The 27,655-nt window shown below is 40.3% G+C and overlaps 1 protein-coding gene across 20 annotated transcripts in view; it reads left to right on the top strand.

Annotated features, from left to right (window-relative positions):
- The window catches only part of MBNL1 (muscleblind like splicing regulator 1), a 153,292-nt gene extending 130,432 nt beyond the window's left edge, over positions 1-22,860 (top strand). For 7 of the 20 annotated variants that reach the window (XM_083177924.1, XM_083177926.1, XM_083177913.1 and 4 more), the window contains 7 exons: positions 55-312; positions 2,159-2,212; positions 3,152-3,305; positions 6,285-6,320; positions 8,104-8,198; positions 13,142-13,216; positions 16,186-22,860. In XM_083177924.1, coding sequence (XP_083034050.1) covers positions 55-312; positions 2,159-2,212; positions 3,152-3,305; positions 6,285-6,320; positions 8,104-8,198; positions 13,142-13,198 — 654 coding nt within the window. In that variant the 3' untranslated portion in view covers positions 13,199-13,216; positions 16,186-22,860. The remainder of the gene's footprint in view (positions 1-54; positions 313-2,158; positions 2,213-3,151; positions 3,306-6,284; positions 6,321-8,103; positions 8,199-13,141; positions 13,217-16,185) is intronic. The other 13 variants (XM_083177927.1, XM_083177918.1, XM_083177931.1 and 10 more) reach the window with 7 other exon arrangements.
- Positions 22,861-27,655: the final 4,795 nt, after the last annotated feature.

Genomic DNA, 27,655 nt, shown 5'->3' with positions numbered 1-27,655 from the left:
CCTTGCCCCCTGCCCATTCCTGTTTGCTTATCATCTTAACTGATGTGCCTGTAGGTCTGTCGAGAGTATCAACGTGGCAACTGTAACAGAGGAGAAAATGAATGCCGATTTGCCCATCCAGCAGAGAGTGCAATGATTGATACCAACGATAACACAGTTACTGTGTGCATGGATTACATCAAAGGAAGATGTTCTCGGGAAAAGTGCAAATACTTCCACCCTCCTGCACACTTGCAAGCCAAGATCAAGGCTGCACAATACCAGGTCAATCAAGCTGCAGCTGCGCAGGCAGCAGCGACTGCAGCAGCCATGGTGAGTCTACGCAGTCCCGTCCCCCCATCCTGAGACACTGGTGACAGTCCCGTAGGACTGCACGCAGTCAGTGTGAGATGTCCGTGTCATGCTTTATTAATAAATAACACATACTGTACTTTAGCTGAAAGACAGAAATAGTTGAAAGAAAATAGAAATGAAAGTTGAATAAGACTGAAAATGCAACAGCTGTAGTTCTACTTTACAAATGTTTACCACAGCCTTGTGCAGATAGTATTTTTCTTTGCCTTGTGTGCTGCGCTCTACTATATAAGTCATACACTGTCAGCGGCTGTATATGAGGCCAGTTCGCGAGCTTACATTGTTTGACAGCTTCATTCCGATAACCTATTGAACTATATACCCCTGCAGGAGGAGTTGGTGTGCCTATGCTTTATGATACTAATGTATTATATGTTCCCATCTTTATTGACACCCATAACAATATTCAGGTGGATATTAACCTCCAAAAAAAGGCTCCTTTGATTTCTTGTGTTGCTTCACGGCATTATTCAAAATCTGTCTCTTAAGTGTCCTTAGATGCTTTCTAAACAACTGCAGTAACACATTGCGTAGGGCAGTGATGGCTAACCTTATCACTCCAGCTGTTGTTGAACTACACATCCCAGCATGCCTTGCATCAGTTTTGGCATGGCCAAATAGCAAAACTGGGATGTGTAGTTTAACAACAGTTGGAGTGTCAAGGTTAGCCATCACTGGCATAGGGCAACAGAAGTGTTACTTTCTTACATTGTTTAGTGCTTGAGTAGATGTTAAGCGTATGCTCGGCAAGACATTTTCTATTCCTCTCCGAGGTTGGTTGAGCATGGAGCTCATACTGTACATTCATAGGGGTGTAAACCTCACCATAGAACTCCAGGAAAACAGGTTGCTTTAAGCAAGGTGCAATATGCATTTAGAGATAAGAAAAATATTCACAACTACAGATATTTCTATCATTCAGCACCTGGCAGTGTAATATAGGCTGGCAGAGTAATATGTGTCACTATTCCTACCCTCACCACACCGCAGAGGGAACTGATTGACCTCAGCTGTATTTGTATACTATAAATGCCCCAAAATATGCACAACAGTGTAGAACCTCATGTAGCGGAAATGAGGAACGTGAACATTGTAGCATTGGAACCACTCCTGTTCCTTAGCAAATCCCAGTGCATGCATAATTGTGCTGCCGTCCGCTCATCTCTATATGCCTAGATTCTATATTCTCACCATTTTAAACATACAACTTTTTGAGGGCAGATTCATAGTGCATACTTGTTTAATTGATTGCCCACTGTTCCGAATAGCATGGTGGTGTTTCAAAAACACACAAGACACATGTTAAAAGACACACACACACGTGTTTGAATATTTCATATGTATACTGCATATATAACACATAAAGCAGTGCATGGATTTAGAAACATTGATGAAGTATAGGAAAGCATGCAAATGTTGACTCTATATGTAAATGAAGTTATATCATTTGCTGGGTTCATTCCTTTGAAGTTTGCTGCTTAGTAGAACAAATGAAGTATTTTTGTATTTGTCTAACTGCTGTGAATAACCAGCAATTATCAGTCACCGTTTATGTAATGTATGTTAATTATTACTTACAAGTGGTTCCTGACAATAACCAATCAGAGTCTTTATTGTGCATGCTTAGTCTTGTTATTTGTTATTTACGGCATTCGGATGATTTGTTTTTTTATTTGTTTTTTTTTTCTCACCTACCAAAATATGCACTGCTGCCCCCATGATGCACCTCTGCTTGCTGTTTATGTTAATGCGCTTGAACCCCATTGGCCCATTGCCATCATGTGCTCGCTGCCTGCTAATTAAGACTCAGTCGGCTGTCAAATCACTGAAGCGACCCCTCGAGGCAACCTTTGACCTGGTACTATGACCTTTCACCTTTTAGCTTGGCATGTAGCTTTATTGTACAAACCAGTGTTAAACATACAAACGTAAATTACATTATATATATATATTTTTAGACAGTTTCTGCTGTATGGTCACAATATACATGGAAAACCTGAGTGTGGTTTCTTTGTGGAAAAAAAAATACTACAAATATATACAAATATATAAAATTATATACACTCAGTAAAATATATAGATATATATTACAGTAACCACATTCAGTATTGCCACAGCAGAAATGGTATTTACATAATAGATACCACAACCAAACTATATATCAATGTTCGTATTGTGTAGTTGGCATGGCTTTATTGCTACTCTTATGTATGTGTAGTTTTAACATCTGTAAGTCAATGTTAACATACCTGCATGCATTGGTACAGTTTGCATGTCTAGATAGGTTTGGGGAAGTGTGGGTATAGTTCAGCCTGATCCTACCTTCTTCAGTCATTCTGTAGAGTAACATTTGCTATAATCGTTGACCTTCATGGAGCTAGCAGTGCAGAAATTTCACCCTTAATAAAAAACTTTTTTTTAGATGATTAAATAAAACATTACCCTTGTCTCATCGTACCTGCCATGTAGCTCCAAAATGCAGTACAGTTATGGCGAGATTAATGTACAGCATAGATATAACTTTTTTTTGCTGTAAACCCTAAGCCGCCAGGGGTCAGCAATCCTCCCAGGGTCAGAGTTTATCACTAGAGTGCAGTAGACTAGAGTGCCTCTTTGTTTGCTTCCGGCTCATTATTATCCTCAGACCTGGAGAAGTCTGCGGCAAATCCACTTGCAGTTGTCCGCAGCCCCCTCCAGCGCTGAGAGTACTGACAATGACACGGGTGCTCTGCTCACTCTTTATTTATTGATTTTCCTCATTTCTTTTATGGTTTCTTCAAACTCCTTCGGCATGAAGGGATTTCCTCAGTCTGTACTTCCCCCATTACCAAAGAGGCCTGCACTTGAGAAAACCAATGGTGCCACCGGAATGTTTAATACGGGTTTTTTCCAGTACCAACAGGCTCTTGCCAACATGCAGCTCCAGCAGCAGGCCGCCTTTTTCCCTCCAGGTAAGCCCCGTGTGAAGGCTTGCTCGATGTATGCATGGAAGAGACTGCTGCTTAGTAATCCAACCTTGTTATATTGTCATGTGTCATCCTACGGGATTGGTATGAAATCCCGGCGGTCGGAATACCGGCGTTCAAAATCCCGATGCTGGAATCCCGACCGCCAAAATCCCGACAAGGGGGGGACGTGGATCGCCCACCACGCAGCGGGCCCGGTGCCTCGCTACGCTCGGCACACTAATTTATTCTCCCTCTATGGGTGTCATGGACACCCACGGAGGGAGAAAGTGTCGGGATTTCGGCGGTCGGGATTTTGAATGCCGGGATTCCGACCGCCGGGATTTGAACTGCATCCCCAACCTACATATATGTAAGACAGAAAGCCCAATTTATATCACCGTAACAATGTGTGCTTCATTTATGAGAGGCAGGAATAGTTTTAGACCGGTGACACGATAAATGACTTGTGTGGGTGCCGTGCTGCTTAAAATGCTTAACATATAATGGAGCCATACATAATGTAATAACCAGTCAGATGGGGGCAGTAAGGGTCTCCTGGGGGTAAAAATGGCAGGGGCACATTCAGTAGTATGACGAGCGTGCAGAGGGTGACACAAGCACTTAAATTAATCTAATGAAATATGCAATTAAGATTTTACTGTGAGTAATCAGATAACAGACCTGTCTACACCCCCACTATTATATGACTGATGGATATGGACTTATTAATGACTTATTAATGTAGTCAAATTTCCTTTAGAGATGCATGAAGGGATGTACAAAATTGTCAAATAGTCTCTGAAGTAGGAAGAGTCACCCTAAGTTTCGTGAGAGGCAGCAGGAAAGCTAGCATGTACCGATAGAGGGTTCTACATTGAAGCACGTGTCATGGGGGATGCCAGTTACATAGGAGCCAGGAGCATGTCACCCAGAATGCACCAGGGTGTAACTGTACCCCTGGTGAGTGGCGGTTGAGGCACAGCTCATCTGGGTGAACATCACTCCCTGGAGCTTCATATTCTTAGTGTGTTTCTTTTAAATAGCTACTACATGTAGCACTCGGTGATTGTCTTAAAAAAATAAAACTATCTAGAAAAATGATGTATTCCATTGATGCTCCCTCAGAACGCAGCTTCTGCTTTGTTTTAGCAACTTCTCTCCCACACTCTGATCACCTTTTACAATACAATCTTCTTATGTCCCAACACATTGCATACTCCCCTTGTACAGTCATTATACAGCAATAGTGCATATTGTATTCAGTATAATGACCAAGCACATGGATGTAATATATAACCCTGCATGTCTCCATGTTAGTTTGAACATTCTCCAAATCCACACATACTGTATAGTCCTACCAGCACCCAGTCCTGGTTCCCTCTATAATATAGTCCTGCACAATAGCCAGCCATGTTTACACTTATTATGTTAGTTCTCATATTCACCTTTATATATATATATATACCTCCAGTTTCCAAAGACAGTGACATATAACTACATTACACTGCTACTCTCTTTGTTTGTCATAACTTGCTGTCACATCACAGCCTTGGCTTCATTTCCATTCACTTGCATGTTCCTGCAGAACCTACTGCTGGTCTACTACAGTGCTGTAGTACAAAGCAAGCCAAGAAGCCAATAACTACATGGCAACTGCACTACAACACTGTAGTGGTGGGCTGCTGACAACTCTGCAAGAAACACTGTTGTAGCGGGGGTTCTGGTGATTAGATTATCAGATAAACCCAGAGCCCGCAAGCCGACACTCTTACTAACTACTAGATACCTCTCTAGAATCACTGTCGAGCAGGGATATAAGGAGGACTTGTCATCTTTCAATATAACCATGAGGATTTCAGTTGTTCTTAATGGCATCAGAGTGTCTTCTGGTGTAACGCAAATCTCTCTCACACTCTTTTTTTTTCCATAGTACAGTGCCATTGACATTAGGTATAGGCTTACAGCAATGGGACAGGATTAAGCAGATAGAACATTAAATCAAACAAATATTAATTAATGGTGCTAGGTGCACATTCATTTTTTTTGTTCATATGCATTTCATTTCCACATACGTTTGGACACTTGCACACAAAGGTTTTAGTAATGGACACTTGGTTAGTTTTTAATTAGCATAAGCAGGCATGTCCAAACTGTGGCCCTCCAGCTGTTGTGAAACTACACATCCCAGCATGCCTTGCCATAGTTTTAGCATTCCCTAATAGCAAAACTGTGGCAAGGCATGATGGGACTTGTAGTTTCACAACAGCTGGGGGGCCATAGTTTGGACATGCCTGGCATATAGCATGACTTTAAGCTCTTCTTAAGCATTTTGGAATTCCATTTAAAGCATATATGATTCTAAGTTCCTCTAATCAACTGCAGTTCTGTAGAAAAGGCTATAATAAGAAAAAGTTATTAAACATCAATTGTAAAGTCGTATTACATAAGTCATTTTATTGTATAGTCCTATAAACAGAAATGAGTAGATCTAAGTAAATCAGTGAGGTCTGAGACACTGGGCTGGATGAGGTTTAGGAGTTTTTCACTGGTTATAATCAACAGACCATCAAAGTCATTCTGTGAAAGAGTAGTCTTTCTAAATGTAATGGAGAGACCTTTATACCGCAGCACCATTAAACCCAAATACAGATTATAGGGGGATTTACTAGGACACCTTTCCAACCTATTCCAGTGTGTAATGTCACTGTTATTAAGCACATATTGTCTTAATGATTGCAACACTAACAAATGAGATGATCAGTAACCCAGTTTACCCTTTGTATCTCTGCTCCACAAATATCCTAATCAACCACCGTGCTCCTCTGTGATTTCAGTATGCATCACTGTTTTATGCCACTGTTGCCATAACAACAATTTTCTTTCTTGTTGAAATTTGTTATTTCCTAATAACATGTGTGATGGGTTGTTTTTAATTCTTTTCCCCTTTCAATCCACCTTCCTGTTGCAATGCATGATGGGCAGGCTCAATATTGTGCATGACACCCGCTGCAAATGTTGGTAGGTGCCAGCTTTGTTTCTTAATTATTTTACTTGCCTGATGATCTTTTATTCTTGCACTCAAAATCCATTACTAGTACCGTGTATCTAGGGAGCACTGTCCCACTAATTTTAATGAAAACAAAATGATGTGCCATTTAATCCATTTACTAGGCTGTTTTAATGCTTAGAACATTACCTCATTTACTGCCTAATATGTGGATTTTGACTGTTGTTAGTTTGTATTGGAAGTAAATTAAAAGTGCTGTAATTTATATTATTGTTTAAAATTTGTATATTAGTATATATACACATACAAGTTGAGTATCCCTTATCCAAAATGCTTGGGACCACAAGCATTTTGGATAAGGGATTATGGATTATTCCGGATTTCAGAATTTTGTATATATATATATATATATATATATATATATATATATATATATATATATATATATATATATATATATATATATATATAAGTGGGTTTATCAGAGAGCGCTGAGCTTGGTACCACCTAGTCACTTCAATACAGATTACTTATTGCGTAAGACATTAATCACATTTGTAACAACAATTCATTGTCCCCTTCCCGAATGAAACGTGGAATCCGTTCACGGTAAAAAGTTCTTTATTGAAACCCAACGCGTTTCGTCAGAACGACTTCTTCAGGGGTAAGACTAAAAGTGGTACAGCAAGAAAACAAGGGGCGTACTTTCAGTATTACAGTACATTGCATCCATGTTCATACAACAGATATAATTAATTGTATACCTGTTGTATGAACATGGATGCAATGTACTGTAATACTGAAAGTACGCCCCTTGTTTTCTTTCTGTACCACTTTTAGTCTTACCCCTGAAGAAGTCGTTCTGACGAAACGCGTTGGGTTTCAATAAAGAACTTTTTACCATGAACGGATTCCACGTTTCATTCGGGAAGGGGACAATGAATTGTTGTTACAAATGTGATTAATGTCTTAAGCAATAAGTAATCTGTATTGAAGTGACTAGGTGGTACCAAGCTCAGCGCTCTCTGATAAACCCACTTTTTGTACCTTTTGCCAGACTCCCACTAACAGGGGAGCCTTATCGGAGTAGCAGCTAATATCTACATTCTTTAGCGCAAGACGAGGTCCATATTGTGTTTGTATATATATATATATATATTATATACACTCATCTGGTCCCCTATAGTCCACAGCAGCCATCGGATTCGTCTTCAGCGGCATTCCGATCTCAAAGGATGCATTGTGCAGGTGTACCGTGACATCACGGCACACCCACGCAATGGGACCAGGGAAGCAGGTAAAGACAAATCAGGTGGACACCGGGGGGACCAGGTGAGTATGAAAGCTACTTCGGGGGGTCGGAACAAAACTAAAAAATATCCCAAAATATTCTGAAGACCTACGGTTTACGGAATATTTTGGTTATGGGATATCCGGATAAGGGATAACCAACCTAGACAGACAGATAGGTACTGTAGATAGATATGACAGGTACACTTTAAATTAAGGGGGTGAGAATCATTGAAATTTAGCTTTTCTGTGTGATAAATACCTTGTTTTGATGGTAACAAACATTTTCCCTTTTTTTTCTCTTTCATCCCACCCTTTCCCTCTTTTTCCCTGGAATGCTGACCTGCTTTTGCACTTGATTGCATGCCACTTGCTGGTGATGTTACGCCACGTGGCTTCACGCTGCAATAAATACCATGCCAATTTGTTCTGCCACCTGTTGCTATGGTTCCCCCCTCTGCTACACTCTCCTGTGTGTCTGCTTATGTGATTTCACTCCGAAAGTTCCCATGGTGCACGGTACAGCGCCGGCTAATGTGTCCGCAGCAGCAACATCTGCCACAAGTGTTCCCTTCGCTGCAACAGCCGCAGCCAACCAGGTTTGCTAATTTACAGCTTACATTCTTAAGAACAACTCTAAATCAGTGCTTTACAATAACACTCTGTGTTTACCTTACCTCCTGTTGGCATACTTATTATCCCTTGCAGCATATTTAGCTATTGAAATATTTTAAACAGAAGGACATTTTCAGTCAAAAGAACGTGTAAAAAAATTCACTGCTTCTCCATGAATGTGGTGGGTATTGGGAAACAGAAGTATAGGAATGCCGAAATGAGTCACCAGAAGCATAAGTATACCCTGTGCTGCTATTTTTTAAGTTGCTATGAAATATTGAGAATGACTATGATGCCTGATAGTTATCTGCTGTAGATCTTTCGGTCTGTGGCCCTTATTCTAATCTATGCGGTACGGCCCGCGTGCGGCCGTACCGCCGATGTTTTGACACTGCACATGCGCAGAGGTCAATCTGCGCATGTGCAGCCCCCTTCGCCGCAGACGGATTTCGTCCGCCGCAAAGGGGGCGTATAGGGGCGTGAGGGGCTTCATGCCCTCATTTCCCTATGTGTACGCCCCGCGTTTCATGGGCGTTCCCATGCAAACGCAGGGCGTATGCATGGTAATGAGGGCATGACGCAACTCATGGGGGCGGAAAGCTGACGTCGCCGGATGTCAGCTCTCAGCCCCCATACAAGCTACCACACGGACGATTGTCCGTGTGGTCTCAGCTTGCGGGAGCTGCTGGGGCGTGCGGACCTGCCTTCGATGGTCGACGACCATCGAATGCAGGGGGCAGCTCCCACCATGGTGGAGGCGTACGCCTCCACCATTTTTATGCGGATCGCCAGCCGTCCGTGTACGGACGGCCGTGGCGATCCGTCTCGTGGGCGGGGCTTGGTTTGTGCGGCCGGGGCACCGTGTGCGGCTCCGGCCGCACCAACCAGAATAAGGGCCACAGGACATCTTCCAACCACACTGGCACCCTGAAGACCCTAGAAGATATCCGGCCACTAAGTCTGTGAGGCTTCACTGATGAAGCTCATCCACTTTGGACAACTGTGGCCCTTATTCTGGTTGGTGCGGCCAGAGCCGCACACGGGGCTCCGGCCGCACAAACCAATCCCCGCCCACCCTACGGATCGCCACGGCCGTCCGTACACGGACGGCTGGCGATCCGCATAAAAATGGTGGAGGCAACGCCTCCACCATGGTGGGAGCTGCCCCCTGCATTCGATGGTTGTCGACCATCGAAGGCAGGTCCGCACGCCGCGGCAGCTCCCGCAAGCTGAGACCACACGGACAATCGTCCGTGTGGTAGCTTGTATGGGGGCTGAAAGCTGACATCCGGCGACGTCAGCTTTCCGCCCCCATGAGTTGCGTCATGGCCTCATTACCATGCATACGCCCCGCGTTTGCATGGGAACGCCCATGAAACGCGGGGCGTACACATAGGGAAATGAGGGCATGATGCCTCTCACGCCCCTATACGCCCCCTTTGCGGCGGATGAAATACGTCTGCGGCGAAGGGGGCTGCACATGCGCAGATTGACCTCTGCGCATGTGCAGTGTAAAAACATCGGCGGTACGGCCGCACGCGGGCCGTACCGCACGAACTAGAATAAGGGCCTGTGTGTGGCCCGTTGAACATTCATTTTTTCTGAAGCTGTCAGATTGACACACTAATGAATCTGTGCTGAGTATAATGATATAATCAGATGATATGAAAGAAAGGCTTTAATTGTATATGCTGTATTACCATTTCTTAATTATTAATCTAAATATACAATGCACTAAAGAATTAGCATTAGTTAAACATTTAAGTTACAGATGGAGCCGGGCTGCCTCTTGCTGGCGAATCGCCAGACTGTCTCCGCTAGCGATCCGCCAGCAGCCCGGCGCTCCATCTGACCGAGACGCGCGTGTCTCAGTTTCCGGGCGGCGGGGCGACGGGAACCTGTCCGTCTCCGCTTCAGGAAGACGGATAGGGTTAGGGGGGGGTGCGGGGAGGCAGTGGGGACCCCGGGTGACCGCCGACAAGCCGGCGGGGACCCGGGGGAAGCGCCGTCAGAAGGGGACGCGCGCATCTCGTGAGTGCGCGTCCCCTTTCGCAGATACAGATTGCGGCTGGCGGGGGATGGCGGCTGGCGATTCTGCTGCCATCCCCTGCAAAGACAAGCCCGGCTCCATCTGTACAACAACCAACCTGGTTATATTACAGGTTTAGTCTCCCATATCAATTGTTCTAAAATCTGAAATTCCCCCCCCCCCCCAAAAAAAAAAAATACTTTGATCTCCAACATGAAACATAATAATTTAAGGGGCAGATGAGATGGACCAAGTGGTTCTTATCTGCTATAATATGTTATCTTCTATGATCATGTGATGTCAGCCAGTGTTCCCAAACCTGCCCCTCACATATTACTCTGCTTACTGCAGTCGAATGCTCTGCCACTGAATTACCCTGCTTACTGACACACTTACCCTGCTTACTGACACACTTACACCGGACACCCTGGAGGGTGTCCGGTGTCTCACCAGCGTGTCTACCTGCAGTGTCCATGCTCCTTTGCTGCCATCTAATATCACTACAGCCTTCATGTGAGCTCCCAATGCAGGCCCTGGCAGAGCTAAAGCTGACAGAACTAGTGCTTGCAACTCTTCCTTAGCTTCTATGTGGCCCACTTCCTCTATGCATTTTAACGGGATTCATATGAAAAATGTCCACAATATAAACAAACTAGAAATGTTCAAAGTACAGCAAATATGGCAACCTGTACATATTGTACATAGCCAGGTTCTAATAATTACTATTTTCATAACATACTTATTGTATACTACATTGTATATTTAGAAAAAAAAAACATTTATTAGTTATTTTTATAGTTTATTAGAAAAATATTTTGATATTGATCCTTTTAATGGATTATATCTGTATACAGCTCATATTCATCAGTGTTCTTTTCCGAATTGAAAATACACATTCCCCTTTTTTACGAGATTTCGATTTTTGCTTTCTTATGGTGCCCACACTTGGGCCCTCATTCTGGTTGAACCGTAAAGCAACAAGCCAACTAACGCCGCCTGTCGCCGCATGAACGCCCGACTCCCACTGCCCGAATTTTGCATAAACATCCATTCGCAGCCTTGCGTGGGGACTCAAAATCATTTGATTGTCGCTGACCATCGAATGATTTCAGAAGCACTCGCTAATCTAAGTCACTCTCAGGTGACTTAGATTAGCAGCGCCCTGCTCTGTGAACTGGTTGGGCAGCTGAGATGCAGTGGTGTCAGCTGCCCGCCCACGGAAGGCAGGAAGCCATCCCCATTTGCATGGGGACACCGAGCATTTTCCTGGGCACACCAAGTATTTTCCTGGGTATGCCCAGGAAACGCTGCCCATATTTCTGCCCCCAATGCCAACGCCTCAGAGACTATGCAAGTGGTTTTTGTCTGCCGTCAGATTTTATGATTATCTGTACACAGTCCAGTCTGGGCAGCACTCTATTTAAGGTGTAAACAGGTATAACAATGGTGCCTTCCAAATGAGATCTTCAGCAAGCAGGAACCCCAATATAATATTCTGTTAGGTGGCCCTCGAAAGAAGAATCCTCACACCACACAGGGAGTGAATGCATTTACTCCCTGTGTGGTGTGAGGATTTTTCTTTCGAGTGCCGCCTAACAGAATATTATGTTTATCTGTACAGGATTTTTTGAGTAATGTGGTTTAATAATGTGAAAACTACAACAACAAAATGTGAGGTCCTTTAACCAGCCCTGGGCTGGTACTGGAAAATAGGGAGAACTACATGTGCCAGGGGGCATTTAATGTATAGGCGTGCTGGCTCTTTGGTTCAACAAGTGTCATCATGCCATGGGCAGGCTTGCTGGGACACCTGTAAAAAGCAATATTATTTAACTTTCATGACCACATTACCTCCAAAGCCAAAGCCCAGGGCTGCTTGTCCTTGGGGACGGTGGAATTAATTTTTTGGCCATGGACTGACAAGTTCAGTTTAGGTCTGGTTTCAGCAGAGGGTTCCGACGCTATGTCTTCCATGACAACAGTATCTCCTCCCCTCAAACCCCCAACTGGTTTAACCTAGAGCTTGTTATTGAAAAATGGGTGCAGCCACATGCCTTTTTTGAACCTATTTTTCGATGACAGATTTGTTGGGAGAGGGGTGTTTTGTTAACACTTTTAAAGCATATTACTCAAACAAAGCCTACATGGATTCACACCAACTCACTAAGGCCAATGTCCTTTGGTCAGTTTTTATTGCCACTGCAAGCTGATACTTAGTAAATCTGCGGTTTGTATATTTGTACTATATAAAATAATTGGTAGTTTCTACCAATTTTCTAAAGTCGGTCATTTGCCGAATTTGCCTTTAGTTAAAGGGTGGATTGCACAACAATAAAAAAAAAAAAAAAAAACTCAACCTTAAGTAATTTTCCCCTTGGTTTTCCATTTCCACTTTACAGTAAACTTTATAAGACAGCAGAAGTGAGATGTGTCTAACTCCCCAGTGACATACATTTTGTATTACCGTGTTAGAAAAAAAAAAGAGAAAATTGAAGCGATACAGACAACTTTGTTCTATTTTTAGTTAAATCTACAATATTGACTTGTCCAAAGACTGAAATGACCCCATTAACATTTTAATGTAGCTTTTCTACAAATTGTAGCTATGCTTTAGTTCCCTAGTTACACAATCTTCGTTAAAACTCAATAAGGATCTTTGTGTATGCCAACAAAGTGGTCTCTTTCCAATCACTGCTACACATGTATTCGCTCTCTTGGCATTCTGTGCTGCTGCTTTCACTTATTTAGAGTTGTTAAGCATTTTTTTAACACCAATTTGCTACTATTGCATTTAGATTCTCAATGTTCTCAATTCTCAAAGTTTTTTTGTTCTGTTTTCTAGAAGTGGCTTATTTGTGTAAATGTTTTAAAATTTTTGTAAACCCGTTTTATCTACAGATACCCATAATATCTGCAGAACATCTGAGTAGTCACAAGTATGTTACACAGCTCTAGAGATCGTGTCCCAATGCAGTAAGTTGCCTGTGCTATTTCACATTCCAGATGCATTCAATGTGTTTTTTATTAATAATAATTATCTTTTTTCTGAGGTTTAGTGCACTGAGAATATTTCAGGGTCAAATGCATGCTAAACAGTCAAGTTACAGGCTGTAATAAATTTGGGATTTTTAAAACATAAAGATGTACAGTAGATTTTATTGTTCGGTTTATAACATCTACAAGATAAAGGGGCAAAGTCAAACTTTATCTTCTCCGGCATAAAATGCTGGTAGCTACTCAGGTAAAGACTCATGATCATCTTGCAAGCCATCCCAAGGCAGCACCTTACTGTAACATGGATTTCTGCCTTCTCACAGTCTTCTAGAGTTGTTATAATGGGCTTATAACTGTATCTCGTATAGTTCCAGTGCCCTCTGTGTATGTACAAGGAAAATAGTATTTATTCTATATAAAAATGGAGAAGACTTAGGGGTAATGTAATAGAATTAGCAGAAAGCAAGAGATTTTGTGAGAGATCTCTGGGTCGATGTTGCCTTGTAAACGATTGTTGTTTTAAAAAACAACAACCCAGAGAACTATCGAAAAAATCACTCACTTTCTGATTCTAAAGATGTGTACAAACAGTTAGATTTGGCCTGGTGATTCTGAATAGATAGTCAAAATAGCCTAGCAAGTTAGCCAGAACAGCACCATGTGTATCATGTGGTAGATAGCGATGCACGGCCCCGCTATCCACGGCCCGGCAGCAAGGCAATTTTCACTAAGCCGTGTATTTGGCGTATGGCCTTAGTCAAAATTGCCCGTGGGCTTATGCAAAATCAGCTTAGTCAAAATTGCTTGTGCCCATGTGTACACCCCTAAATCTCTTTCTGATCCTATAACATTGCCCCATGTGTCTGTGTACGCATGTATAACTGTGAACATGGTCAGGCCAGCGTCGTTGTCACTCATGTACTGTACACTGCTTTGCATGTTAAAAATGCACCCCATGCAAAATAATGAGCATAATGGTACCTTCTCCATATAGTTGAGCAATAGCGCATAAGGGCCATCATTTGCATATGTCACCGCCCTTATTTGCATATACCACACCCCCTTATGCCACGCAGGGGTCCCGCTTCCGTCCATCAAGAAGTTGGGAGGTATGTGGTACACTGCTAGTTTTAGCTTGCATCACAGCGCACTATACCGCTGTACAGCCTTATGACTAGTTTCAATTATTTTTCAGGCTATGATTTACAATTACAGCTACCAACTATGACTGCATAGCCTGGAAATAAATGATGTTGTAAAGACAAAAACACTGTACTGAACAAAAAAACAAATGTTGTGTCATATGAAAGCTTGAGGGTATTCTCTAGCAAATGTTTTCTGCTAAAATATTTAGAATTTAAGCCAGGCATGTCCAAATTATGTCCCTCCAGCTGTTCGGAAACTACACATCCCAGCATGCCTTTCCATAGTTCTAGCATTCTCTAATAGCAAAACTGTGGCAAGGCATGATGGAACTTGTAGTTTCACAACAGCTGGAGGGCCATAGTTTGGACATGCCTGATTTAGGCGCTTCTCCTGCTCCCCTGGCACATGTGGTCAGTGCTAAATAACAGGTGGCCATAGACCATCCATTTTTAGCAACAATGGTGGTTTTGCCATGATGGTCGTGTTTTGTTCGTTTGCTGTCATTGATGGCACAGAGACCATGTTTTTTCTTTGTTTCCCCAGCATATGGGGCACAGAGCTTAGCCCTGCCCAGCTCATCCATGCCTCCTTCCTAACGGCCTGCAAAACGCTATGTCCCGCTATGTTGTTTGGTCAAACTATAGATGATTTCTCATTGATGGTTTCACACCATTGACGCTAAGCACACGTGGCACCATTGATGGGGACAATAGATGTTTAACTCTCCAATGGCCATTCCTAAGTTACATCCATTGCTTGGAACATGCAGCTGAGCTAACAGTATTCTGGCAGCTCTACTTCCTGTTGTATACAATGCAACAGCATGTGCAGCATACATGTCTATCTAGAGCAGGGGTGGGGAACCTTTTATGTGCCAAGGGCCGTTTGTATGGGGAAAAAATCCTTTGGGGGCCATATGTAAGAATTTCTGGTACTTGTGTAGTTTCACGGCGCCAGCATGGCGCTGTGCTACTTCCGGGTTCTACGCTCGCCAAACTAACTTAACTCCATCCCAACATGCATAGTTCATACCTCCACTATCCATGCTGGCATGGAGTTGATTTTAGATAGCGCGGCGAGCGCAGCGAGCCACCGAGCACGCAGTGTGGGCGAGCGAAGCGAGCCCCACAAGGGGACTCAGACGCCGTGAAACTACACAAGTACCGCTTTTCTCTCACAAATTCTCCTATTGCAGCCGTCCCATGCTCCGGTGGATGCCGCTGAATAGGACTAACAGTCTCCAGCTGCTGTTGATTAAGAGGAATCTCGTGAGCACTACCAACCTCTAGCGATAATTCCCCTGTATTTGACTCCCGGCAAAGCCGCCGGGGGGTGGGCGGGCCACTCAGACCGGCTACGGGGGCTGCATATGGCCCCTGGGCCTGAGGTTCCCCAGCCCTGATCTAGAGCTATGTCCAAATATCAAAAACTGCTGAATAGGAATAACAGATTCTGATTAAGGCTCTCTTTTAAAATGAACAATTCAAAAAAGAGTTACACAGTTCAGAGGCAGAAATGATATGAATGTGCAGACTGTTGAATCTATTGTTTTGACCGCAATAAGTTATTCAGCTATTTATAATGTAGGTTACCTTTTTTTGTATTTGAAATCTACCTCATTCCACAATTGTTTTTTTATTTAAACCAAGGAAGATATTCTTCTATATGACATGAACCCAAAATGTTATGTGTGAAGTAGAAAATGGCAGTTGAACAGACCTAGACAAACAAAACATTGAAAAAACTTTCATTGATTAAACGATTAACATCAACCTATATGTATTTCTTTTGTTTTTCCATAGACCATACTGAGAAGAAAAGGAGAGATACCTTGAAGAAATATACTGGCCAAGGCCATTAGCCATAGTATGCATACAGTACAAACAAGACACAGAAAGTTTCCCACCGTGCATGCTGAACAATGCAAAGATCAACATGGATTCCCATCACACACATTGCAATATATAATTTGTACATTTTATTGATATTTGTGCTAAAGTAAGATTAATATCTCAGTAGAAAACATATTTTGTCTTTTCAAAAAGCGACTTGCATACATGCATCTCTTAGTGCCAGCCACATGCCCGTCAAGTGTGCTGGTTTCTTCTCGCATTGAAAATTCAGACTATGTTATAAACATCTATCTCAAGTGTGTTGGTACGTCTTTAGACCAAGATTAGGAGTTTTCATTTTGTTTTCTCTTTCAAGGTTTACAAATAACAAAAAGGTGCACCTTGTATTTAAAAAATTACCATTGTAGCTGAGGGTTTGCATGCAAAGTAGTTTTATAAGGATAATATTTTTCTTGTTCTAGATTGTAAGAGGTGGCTAGAGGTCTGACACAGATGAATGTGCCAAGCAAACCACAGCTGTGTATGTTTTTAAAGCACATTAAGGCTTTAAGTATGGAATTACTAAGTGTTCTCATGAAGTGCCATTGACCGTACATCATTATAGAGTATTATTGAAACAGTGTTATTATTATTTTCATTTGGAAAGAAAATCACATTATTGGATTTTCAAAACCAAAGTTCTCACAGAAATTAGCTATACCTTAGATTCGTAGATGGCATTACTAGAAATGGCATCCTTTTACGTGGTTTTAAACAATGTACAAGATATGTAGCCCAGTGTGTGGATGACATGCAGAGGGGGACATTTACTAGGATGGGAGTTCTGTCACATGGGATATTGTTATGGGCAACCAATCAGAATCTACTTCTTATTTATTTAGCCAATTCTAGAAGATAATAGGTAGTATCTGATTGGTTGCTCATAGCAACATCCAATCTGAAATAGAACTTCATCTTAGTAAATTTCCCCCATTGTGTTGTACAGGGTTGTTGTGCTGTTTTCATTACTGGAGCTCTATACAATATAACATAGCATTTAAACTATTTAAATATGATCAGATAGCAGAAGCCAAGACCAAAATCTAATATTTGTTTCACTTTATGTTATGGCGCGATCCCTGCTATGTAAAATGGCATCAAGAACAGTACTCTGTGCTTCATTTGTAATGGAACCTTGGTGTCTGCAATGGGAAACTCAGGTAAAATGACCACCTTCTGCTCACCAGTTGCTGAGGACAATGCACCAGAGGCCTGCATTCCTTTTCCATGTTGCTACAGTATTTGTACAGCACACACTGCATATTTTAAAAATGGATTCGTTTGCAATTTCCCAGATATTTATGGTAATCCCCAGGTAGTGATGCTTTATTACAAAATAAAACTTTATTGCAACAACATTGTTACTGGGAATGAAGAAATGTCTGTCTATGCATAGTACTAAAAATCATTTCGCAGAATCTGGTGGACCCTGACTATTAAAATACAAATAATACCCAGATGCATTAGCACATTCTATCTCATCCTTGACACACAGACAGAACTATGCACAAATATTTTAAAACAGATTTGTTCCTCAGATAAAAAAGGATGACGTGACAACTCCAATTTAAATGTCCTTTGTCTTTTATGACCATATCGCAAACAAAAGTATTCATGGACATACGATACATGCTGATACTTGTGTCTATGTAGAAAAGGTCTTGTTTTTATAAGTGCAGTGACCATGAGCCTAATTGTACGCTAATGCTTTTACCTCCCACAAATGGTCACTTGTTGCCAATCACTATGCTATTAAATCCTTACTGCGAGCGCAATTAATTATTAATTGCACTGTGCTTGTGTAAACCATGCTCTGTGGTATCACTAGTAGTTGGCATGCCGCAGTCTTTGGTATGTGGCATACGGGTGTGTTTTATAGTTGTGTTGGGACCCGGTTGACCTAGTCCCACTGCCAATAAGCATGTTTAGATGCAGCCCTTAAATCGCAGATGCATACAAGAGGCACCTTTCTCCTACAGACACCTTTTGCTGCATTTGCATCTCATTTGTGTCAAAATACATATTGCACAACCGCTTGGCTGTGGCTTTACAGTAAAGTGCAAATTATAATCAGGTCCAATATTCTCTTTTCACTCAGTTAGACTAAGGAGACTGCAAAGGTTTAGTATAATCCTAGCAATGTTGTGTGTAATCCTAGAACAGGGTTGCCAACCCTCCCGGAATGGCCGGGAGGATCCCGAAAATCAGGACCCCCTCCCGGTCCCCCGTAAAGGAGGGCAAACCTCCCGGATTCCGGCTGTCCCCTTTCCCCCTCATGTACCTTGTGGTGGCGAAAGCGTTAAATTGCCGCGATTTGCGGCATTTCGGTGAAAGGGGCGGTGCTAAATATGCAAATCGCACATATTTAGACCCACCCCCTCGCCGGAGACCCGCGTATTGGGGTATTTGCATTACTGGGGGCAGGGACTGATGATGTCTCCATCAGGCCCCACCCCCAGAAGTGATGTTGACAGTCTCCTCTCCGGGGTTCTCCCGGAGAGGAGATTGTAAAAGTCGGCAACCCTGTCCTAGAAGCATATAAATAGTAATACATCGGCTTATTGTTTACAGCACAGTTAAAAGTCAAATGTCTTTGAAACCAAATGCCAAAAGATATAGTAAAAATAAAAAATCTATGAAAAGTTGCAGTGTTTTATGCAAATTGAGATCTACGCAAAATAATCATTATATGCCATCTTTATTTCTATATCTATGTTTACATGTCATGCCATAAGATTTCTTGCTTCATTATTAGTGCTATACAGTGGATCATTACTACTGTAACTGTACGCCATACATCAAGTAAAATGTCCACAGTTAATCTACATTATTTTAGCAAGATACACTATATGGACCTGGCAAGGTAGGCACACCTAATGTAAATACAAATTGAAAGGAAAGAACTTTTGGTATTAACTTTCTCATCAGTCTTTAAGAGTACCCAAAAATATTCTGTTTATGAATGTTTTTTTGCTTATCACCCTATATTTACTCTTTCAAATTTGCACTTTTTATTGCCTTAATATACAGTTTTTAATGTCACTCTTTTCTTCTGTGCCTACAGTAGCTATTCAGTAATCTACACATTACAATTTCACTGAGAAATGTTGTGGCCTTTTAAAATGATCAGTGAAAAGAATGGTGCCATTTGAGGCAACTTGTGAGTGCATTAGAAATATGTGTAAGAACTTGTGTCAGTGTCCATCATTCAGTCCCATCTAGTATTGGAAATGCATGTACACAGAGATTTGTATAGGACGGATTTTGTCACACAACGCTGCTACTTTCCTTTATGCCAGGATTACCAAAACATGTTTAGGTATAGCCATGATGTATATGTGTACCATAAATTATTAAATATATAATATAATATATTATTCTATTAGCAAATAGCTTAGTGGGCGCCCAACTAACATATAAGTACCATATATATAGATATATCTATCTATCTATCTATCTATATATATATATATATATATATATATATATATTATATAGGTTGTATGTTTACAAACGAAGTGTTAGTTGAAACATTTTGATGCTAAAAGGATGATCTATTTCTGTGATGCCATAAAACAAATGATTACAGTAATTCTAATTGTTACTGTGTATCTAATATCTGTGAAAACGCATTAATCGATAGAAAGGCATGGAAGTTCAATAAACCCATAGCAGAGACTTTATCGAATATAGAAAATGAAATGTAAATGATGCATCTTTCAGATTGCATCTGAATGAAAAACATATTAAACTTTTTTTTTTTAAATCTGGCCAAATAGTTTCTATTGCTGCCAGATAACTTGCAATGCATTGGCTGATTAAGGGGTTATCAATTGAAACATGTACAAGTCAACTGTAGCAAATGATACATCTCTTTGTTTCCTGTATATGAAGTATATTTTTCTGAAGCAAAGTCCTTTGATTCACACACTGCACAGCATATGTCTCCATACAGCCTGCCTAAGAAGAACCAGCATGCACTGCACGATGTTCCATTCATACCACATCTTCTCATTACTTAATCAATTTATTGATTCTACTTATTGTAAACATTTAGTACAGTAGTGTGTCATTTCACTGGAGAGTTTCTTCTGATAAAGACCAGAACATGCTGGATCATATTGCATGTACATGTTTGAAACCCACCACGCCAGATCCCAATAGCAGACCATCTTTATAATCTGATTGGTTACTCAAAGTAACACCTCAACTTTTTCCTTTTTAGAAAATGTATCTACCATTTGTCCTTAATTGCAGTTTATAACCCTCAGCCTATGCCTTGCATTATCTTAAAGCAACTGGTTCGTGAAAAAAACTGTTTAATTATCTCAATATTATAGTGCAGTATTATAATACATTAGATGTGCATCTATTTCACCAAGTGGATTTCTTTTATTTTCTGAAAATCTGCAGTCGGGAATCCTTCATAAAAAGAAGCGGCTGCAGAGTCACAAACACTTATGGTTAAATCAGAGGATATGACGATCAATCCCATGGGGGTATTGCAAATGTTATGTCCTTTCCGAAAATGATTTTGGTATCAGACTGAAGTTGATTTTAATGATTGTACTGTGCATCTACTAAAGCCTTAGATTACATTACGGGTTGAAACCCAAACCAATGTAATTTCAGTTGTGTTAAGAAAGTATAAGTGACTTTGCATTTTATGATAATTACTTACATCGTTGAAAAGTACTTTTTTCTCTTGTTAAAATGTAATTTTTAATTTCATACATTTATTAGAATGTTTTTATTTCTATTACAAGTTAAAATACTGTTTTTAGTTTGTAGTTGTTGTTTTTTTTTAAATAGATTTTACTGATGACTTTTTCAAAATACAAAAAAAAGAATAAAAAGTAGTTTTATTTTCTTCATACCATACTCAGTTCTGAATTTACATGTATTGTCATATAAGTATTTGTATTATTGTTAACTAAATGATTTATATTTTACTGACTTAATATTGCAATGTAAGAATATCAGTCATTGTTAGTTTTCACTAAGAGAACCAAGATCTTTTGTATGGATATCTTATATTATATAATCATTAAAAAGTGAGGTGTTATGTTGTTGCTACGGCAACAATCCTGGCAGACAATTAAGTAATATTTTGATGAGTTATTTTGTTTGTAATTAGTTATAAGAAAATAGTTCCTAGATATTAGAGTAAAATTTATTTTCTACTGTATCCATTTCAGATGTTAAAATATTGTTTTAATATTTTTGGAAATCCCTGAATATCAGGCCTTGTTATAAATAAGCTGCATAATCAATAAATCAAGGGACTTTTTTTTTTTGTTGATAATCCAAATATTCAAAGTTTACGTAATGAATAAGAGTCTGCATACTCTTGAAGGTTGATTATGCTGCATTTTTGCATGACGGAAAGGATAGGGAGAAGTTGACTTTTTGCACTTCTGTATATAGTCAAAATAAAGAGAGAAACATGTATTATAGTAAGATCTTATTTTGAATAAAAATGTCTATTATTACAAGGAGTTTTGTTAAGGCTCATAATATGACAGGCTGAACAAAAGTGCTTGCAAAGTGGCAGTTAGCACTCCATACCCCCTGAAGAGTTGCTTTGCTTTATGTGATCAGCTTGTAGTTTGCCAGGATTATTTAGCTGGGCAGAATAACCATAAGACCAACAAATACTGACTCACTGGTCAATATCTGCCTGAACAGCATTACACAAACAGTGCAGATACTTCAGCCATAAAATGGTGGATTTATGGATCAAGGAATCCATACATTACTCGAAACAGCTGCATGTTTGAATTATCACAGGAAATACACAATATTAAGGATATATACTATTCAATTAAATTTCAGACAGTTTGTAGTCTATTATTTACAAAGCAAAAACAAAATACAGAATTTCACAAAAAAAAAAACAGTAACGTACACCTGTTGCCTGCACACACTGGATTATTGTTTTGCGAGTTGAGCCAATATGCAACCAGACAGTTTACTGAAGGAAGCCCAGGCTGCCACAGTGGTGTTACCAATAACGTTATCAAATTGACAGTTTGCATTTTGATGATACTTGGCCAGCTCACAAAATGGATGCCTCCACAATGTGGGCACAACATGTACACTTTCTCATTATGAGCAGGCAAAGCATACAGCTCACATAAGCTGTAGTAGTAACATTATTTTAATCCTTTTTTTTTGCTTTAATTTGTTCTTTTAGCAGATGATTTGTATATAAGTACTTAAAAAAAATTGCACTCACCAAACAGTATAATGTTGTAAACCAAAGTTAAAAATGACTATTGCTATTATTATTATTATTATTGTTATAATTATTGGACCATTTTGTTACCCAGAAGTCACACTGGCAAATACCTAAGTTGCACTTAAATTGATTCGTCAAACTTTTCATCTGCTAGAAGGACAGACAAGCCTGATTTTGCTATTGTATAACCACAAACTTTTTTTTTTGCTTGTAGTTGCTAAAACCTATGTACTCTGTCTTCGGCTGCAATTTGTTTTTATGCTTATTTTATTCTTAATGCTAATAGGTGACCATGTTGTATGAAAATAAAGTGAAATTGCCCTAATAAAACTTATCTTTATGGAGTTGTTTTTTCTGTGTCATATTGAAACCGTGAGCTAAACATTTGAAGACAGTATATACATAGATTTAGGGGAAAACATGGGCTGGGCATCGGGAGTGAGGCAAGTTAAGGCTATCTCAGATATAAAGAGGGGAATTTAATAGGATGAGAGGTTCAGAAAGTGAGAGATTTGGTAGAAATCTCGTTTTTTTAAAGTGGCAATCATTTACACTGCAAAACCAGTTTGATTTTGCAGTGTAAATGATTGCCGCTTTAAAAAAAAATGAAGATTTCTCACTTTCTGAATTTTTCATCTTATTCAATTTCACCCAAATTTTTGGGTGCTGACAAATATTATAAATATCAATAATTGACTTTTAAAATACAGGTAACTGGTATACAAATATGTATGAGTGCTTGCATCAGTGAATAAAAGGCAACCATAATTTGTGTTCAGATAATCACATTGTCGGTGTGAATTGAGTCTATCTCGGTTTTGTGCCCCAGCTCCGCATTCTGGGTCATGACTACTGTTTTTCCCAGTCCATGCCTCAATGTGAAAGGAGTAATGTGAGGATCTCATGGAGCTTCTTTTAACATAACTCAGGTAAAGTAACCCATTAATACCCTTTCACTACACAGTGTATCTGCTTTAAACTATGGATGTGGGCAAGGGAACAACAGCCAGGTAAACTTACCCATTCACACTGACTGTCAACCAGGGTTTTTTCCAGGTCAATTCTGGATATGAAAGGGATATAAGATCCTTATCACACTAAGAGGCTGTTTTATCAATAAGTTTTAGCTATTTAAAACTTGTTGCATAAATGGGGTTCCAGCCAATCAGATCCCAACTGTCATTTTTCAAACACAGTTAACATCTGATATAGCTACTATACTCAATAGCTACTAACAATAGGTATCCACTCAAAACTCTAGTATGACTACCCAACCAGTAGGGTGAGGACGCAGCGCCCATCAGGGTAGTTTGTTGAACAAACAATAGAACAAACATGAGAAAACCCTAAATCATTCATCAACTTAACCAAAGGGGTGACCTGTCATTCTTTCCCATCAATTGGGAAGGTATGGCTACAGAACCATTGCACAGCCACCATGCACATCTACAGCATTAAAGCAATAACCTGAAACATGCTCCACAAAAAGCAAATGTCTCTCTTCAGACAAATGGACCCCATTAGAACTATACAAATAGGCATAGCAAAAATTATTGTTATGCCTCAGCACAATAAATGACAATTGATTTTACATAAAGACCAAGCTGATAAACTACTGGGGGCACCTGTTACATATGCCCCCCTCCCTGCAGTGCACATGGTTTTGTCCATTAGTGAGAGAATTTGCTTTTGCAAGTGAACCAGAATCAGGCCCAAAGGCCGCAGGGATGTCATAGAGTTATTGAATGTACAACACCCAGGTTATACTGCAATTACTCCACAACTCTCCCATAATTGGAAGGAGTTCAAGAAGCAGTAAATCCCTGGTGAGTCCCAAACACACTCATTCCTCAAAACAAGGTGCCAGACATCAGGATCCATTGACTTGCCTCCTCCTGGCTTGCCTCCCTGCTCTCCTCTGAATGACATGATGCCAATCCAAAACTCTCACAAGTAAGCCACTGAACACTGCACTCCTTCAGTCTCATTCTCAAACCAAAAAATCAAAAGTCAAAATGGCCAGGCTGTGACTTATATAGGATGTGTGATGTAGAAAACAGGAACATTTTCGGTGCCATTGTGTGTCTTTCGATTAAACTGCATAACTATAGTTACAAAACTTTCATTTCGATATAGAAAAAAATCATGCTTCCTATTGTGAGATGTCACATGCAAGTTAAGTTTGTGTCAGAAAACTGGGACCCTATTACATTGGGCGAGTTGTGGGGCAAACTTAGACCCTATTACATTTGGCCTTTTGTATCAGCTTACAAAACCTCACTATACCACATACAAACCTCCTAACCTTCATAGGTCAATTAATAACATGGAATCCAGGCTTGATGTTTAACACACTGCTCACACAATCACTTTGCTTTCACATACAATTACCCGCATACCCAGGAGGGCCAACAGCTCTGCCGGACCTCAGTACTGAGAGGGGGTGTGGCCAGATCTCGCTGCTTCGAAAATATAAAAAAAAAGCCAACCTCAGTGTGGTGACAAAGCAGCCACGAGCAACGTAGGAGTTGGGCAGCAGTGGGCGAGCAGAAAAGAGGCTGCTGGAACTCCGGGCCCCTCCAACAGTCACAGGGTGGGTATTTTTTACCCTTGGACCGCTCAGGGCCTCTGTGCATACCTCGCTGCCTCTTTGCTTCAATATGCTTCATGTAATTACTATTATGTCCATTTTTTTTGTAGTTGCATTATCCTTTTCCCATATGGTATTTCCTCTTCATGCTTCACTAAAAAGTTTTGGAAAGTAGATTGAACTAACCAGTGTAGTGTTGCTACAGTACTTTGGGGAATACTACTGTATATTCCAGCAGCATATTGATCACAATATCCATTTTTTACCCCTGGAGAATCAATGTGTATTCTGAAATTTCATTTTAAGAACCTCGATTTTTATTAAAATCACCATGATTGATAATGACCCTAGAGAATATCTATTCCTGGAACTATGAAAATGACTCTAGAACTTCCCAGCACTGCTGCTAATTATTTAAAGGCATGAAAATTGCATAAGTAAATATTTAATAAGGCTCATGCAAAGCCTGGCTATGCATTGTAAAATTAAACAATAGCAGCAAAATTAGGATCTTAAATGAGACATTAATTAGTGTAATGTATTATTATTTCTGTGGATATCCTTTCAAGACTTGAAATATGGAAATTTGGCCAAGTGCACATTTAAATGATAAATTCAAAAGGGCTGGATTCAAAAAAATTGCACAAAATGTCAGAAAATGCTGGTTTTTTTTCTAAAGAGATGGCTTACGCCTTTTAGAGTCAGGTGAATAAATATTGGGACATCAACAAAAATCTCATAATTTGGGCTCTAAACACCGCCACAATGGATTTGAAATCAACTAAACAAGATTTCAGCTTTAATTTGAGGGTATTTACATCTAAATCAGATGAACAGTGTAGGACGACTTACAATGGTTTCTATATGTGCATCACACTTTTTAAGGGACCATAAGTAATGGGATAAACTAAACAATCCTAAATCACATTCACTATTTAATACTTTGTTGCAAATTCTTTACAGCTTGAAGTCTGGAACACATAGCCAGGCCTGCAAATGTCTTCAGTTCCTGCTTGTTCTTGGTACATTTTCCCTTTAGTTCATCAAGTGAAATGCATGTTCAATCAAATTCAGGTCAGGTGATTGACTTGGCCATTGCATAACATTCCACTTATTTGCCTTAAAATCTTTTTGGTTGCTTTTGCAGTATGCTTCGGGCCATTGTCCATCAGCACTGTGAATCGCCGTCCAAAGAGTTCTGAAGCATTTGACTGAATATGAGCAGATAATATTGCCCAAAACACTTAAGAATTCATCCTGCTGCTTTTGTCAGTAGTCACATCAAAAAATACAAGGGAACCGGTTCCATTGCCAGACATACATGCCCACGCCATGACACTACCACCACCATGCTTCACTGATGAGGTGGTATGTTTTGGATCATGAGCAGTTCCTTTCCTTCTCCATACTCTTCTCTTCCCATCACTCTGGTAGAAGTTGATCTTTGCCTCATAGTTACATAGTATTTAAGACACAAAAAAAGACGTGCGTCTATCGAGTTCAACCTTGGTTAGTGTGTATGATCCATTTGCGACATCCCTTATTATGCAATTGTCCATAGGATGTTGTTCCAGAACTGTAAAGGCTTTTTTACATTTTGTTTGGCAAACTCTAATCTGGTCTTCCTGTGTGTGAACCCTCTATATCAGGCCTGGGCAACACCGGCCCTCCAGATGTTGATGAACTACACATCCCAGCATGCCTTGCATCAGTTTCAGCATGGCCACTTAGCAAAACTTATGCAAAGCATCCTGGGATGTGTAGTTCATTAACATCTGGAGGGCCGGTGTTGCCCAGCCCTGCTCTATATTCACTCTTGTGAAGTCTTCTCTTGATTTTTTACTTTGACACATATACACCTACCTCCTGAAGAGTGTTCTTGATCTGGCCAATTGTTGTGAAGGGGTTTTTCTTCACCAGGGAAGTAGGTCTTTCGGTGTTGCTGAGCTCTCCAGTCCATTCTTTCTTTTAAGAATGTTCCAAACAGTTGATTTGGTCACACCTGTTTTTGCTATCGCTCTGATGGGTTTGTTTTGATTTTTCAGCCTAATGATGGCTTGCTTCACTGATAGCGACAGCTCTTTGGCTCTCATATTGAGAGTCGACAGCAACATATTCCAAATGCAAATGGAACACCTGGAATCAATTGCAGACCTTTTACCTGCTTAATTGATGATGAAATAACAAGGAAATAGCCCACAGCTGTCCATAAAATAGCTTTTGAGTCGATAATCCCATTACTTTTGGTCCCTTAAAAAGTGAGAGGCACAAATCGAAACCATTGTAATTCCTACACCGTTCACCTGATGTGGATGTAAATATCCTCAAATTAAAGCTGAAAGTGTGCAGTTAAAGGACATCTTTTCAAATCCGTTGTGGAGGTGTGTAGAGCCCAAAATATGAGATTTGTGTCGATGTCCCAATATTTATCGACCTGACTGTAGGTGTTATTGAATGACAGTGACTATTAAATTTTTAATAGAATATTAATGAGAATTGATTTTTTTTTTAATACAGGTTAAAATATACTATATGAGGGGGCATTTTCT

The sequence above is a fragment of the Crinia signifera genome, chromosome 3, assembly GCF_055691185.1.
Source record: "Crinia signifera chromosome 3, ASM5569118v1, whole genome shotgun sequence".
NCBI classification, from domain to species: Eukaryota; Metazoa; Chordata; class Amphibia; order Anura; family Myobatrachidae; genus Crinia; species Crinia signifera.
The sequence above is the reverse complement of the archived record's forward strand: the minus strand, read 5'-3'. Positions and strand labels throughout refer to the sequence as shown.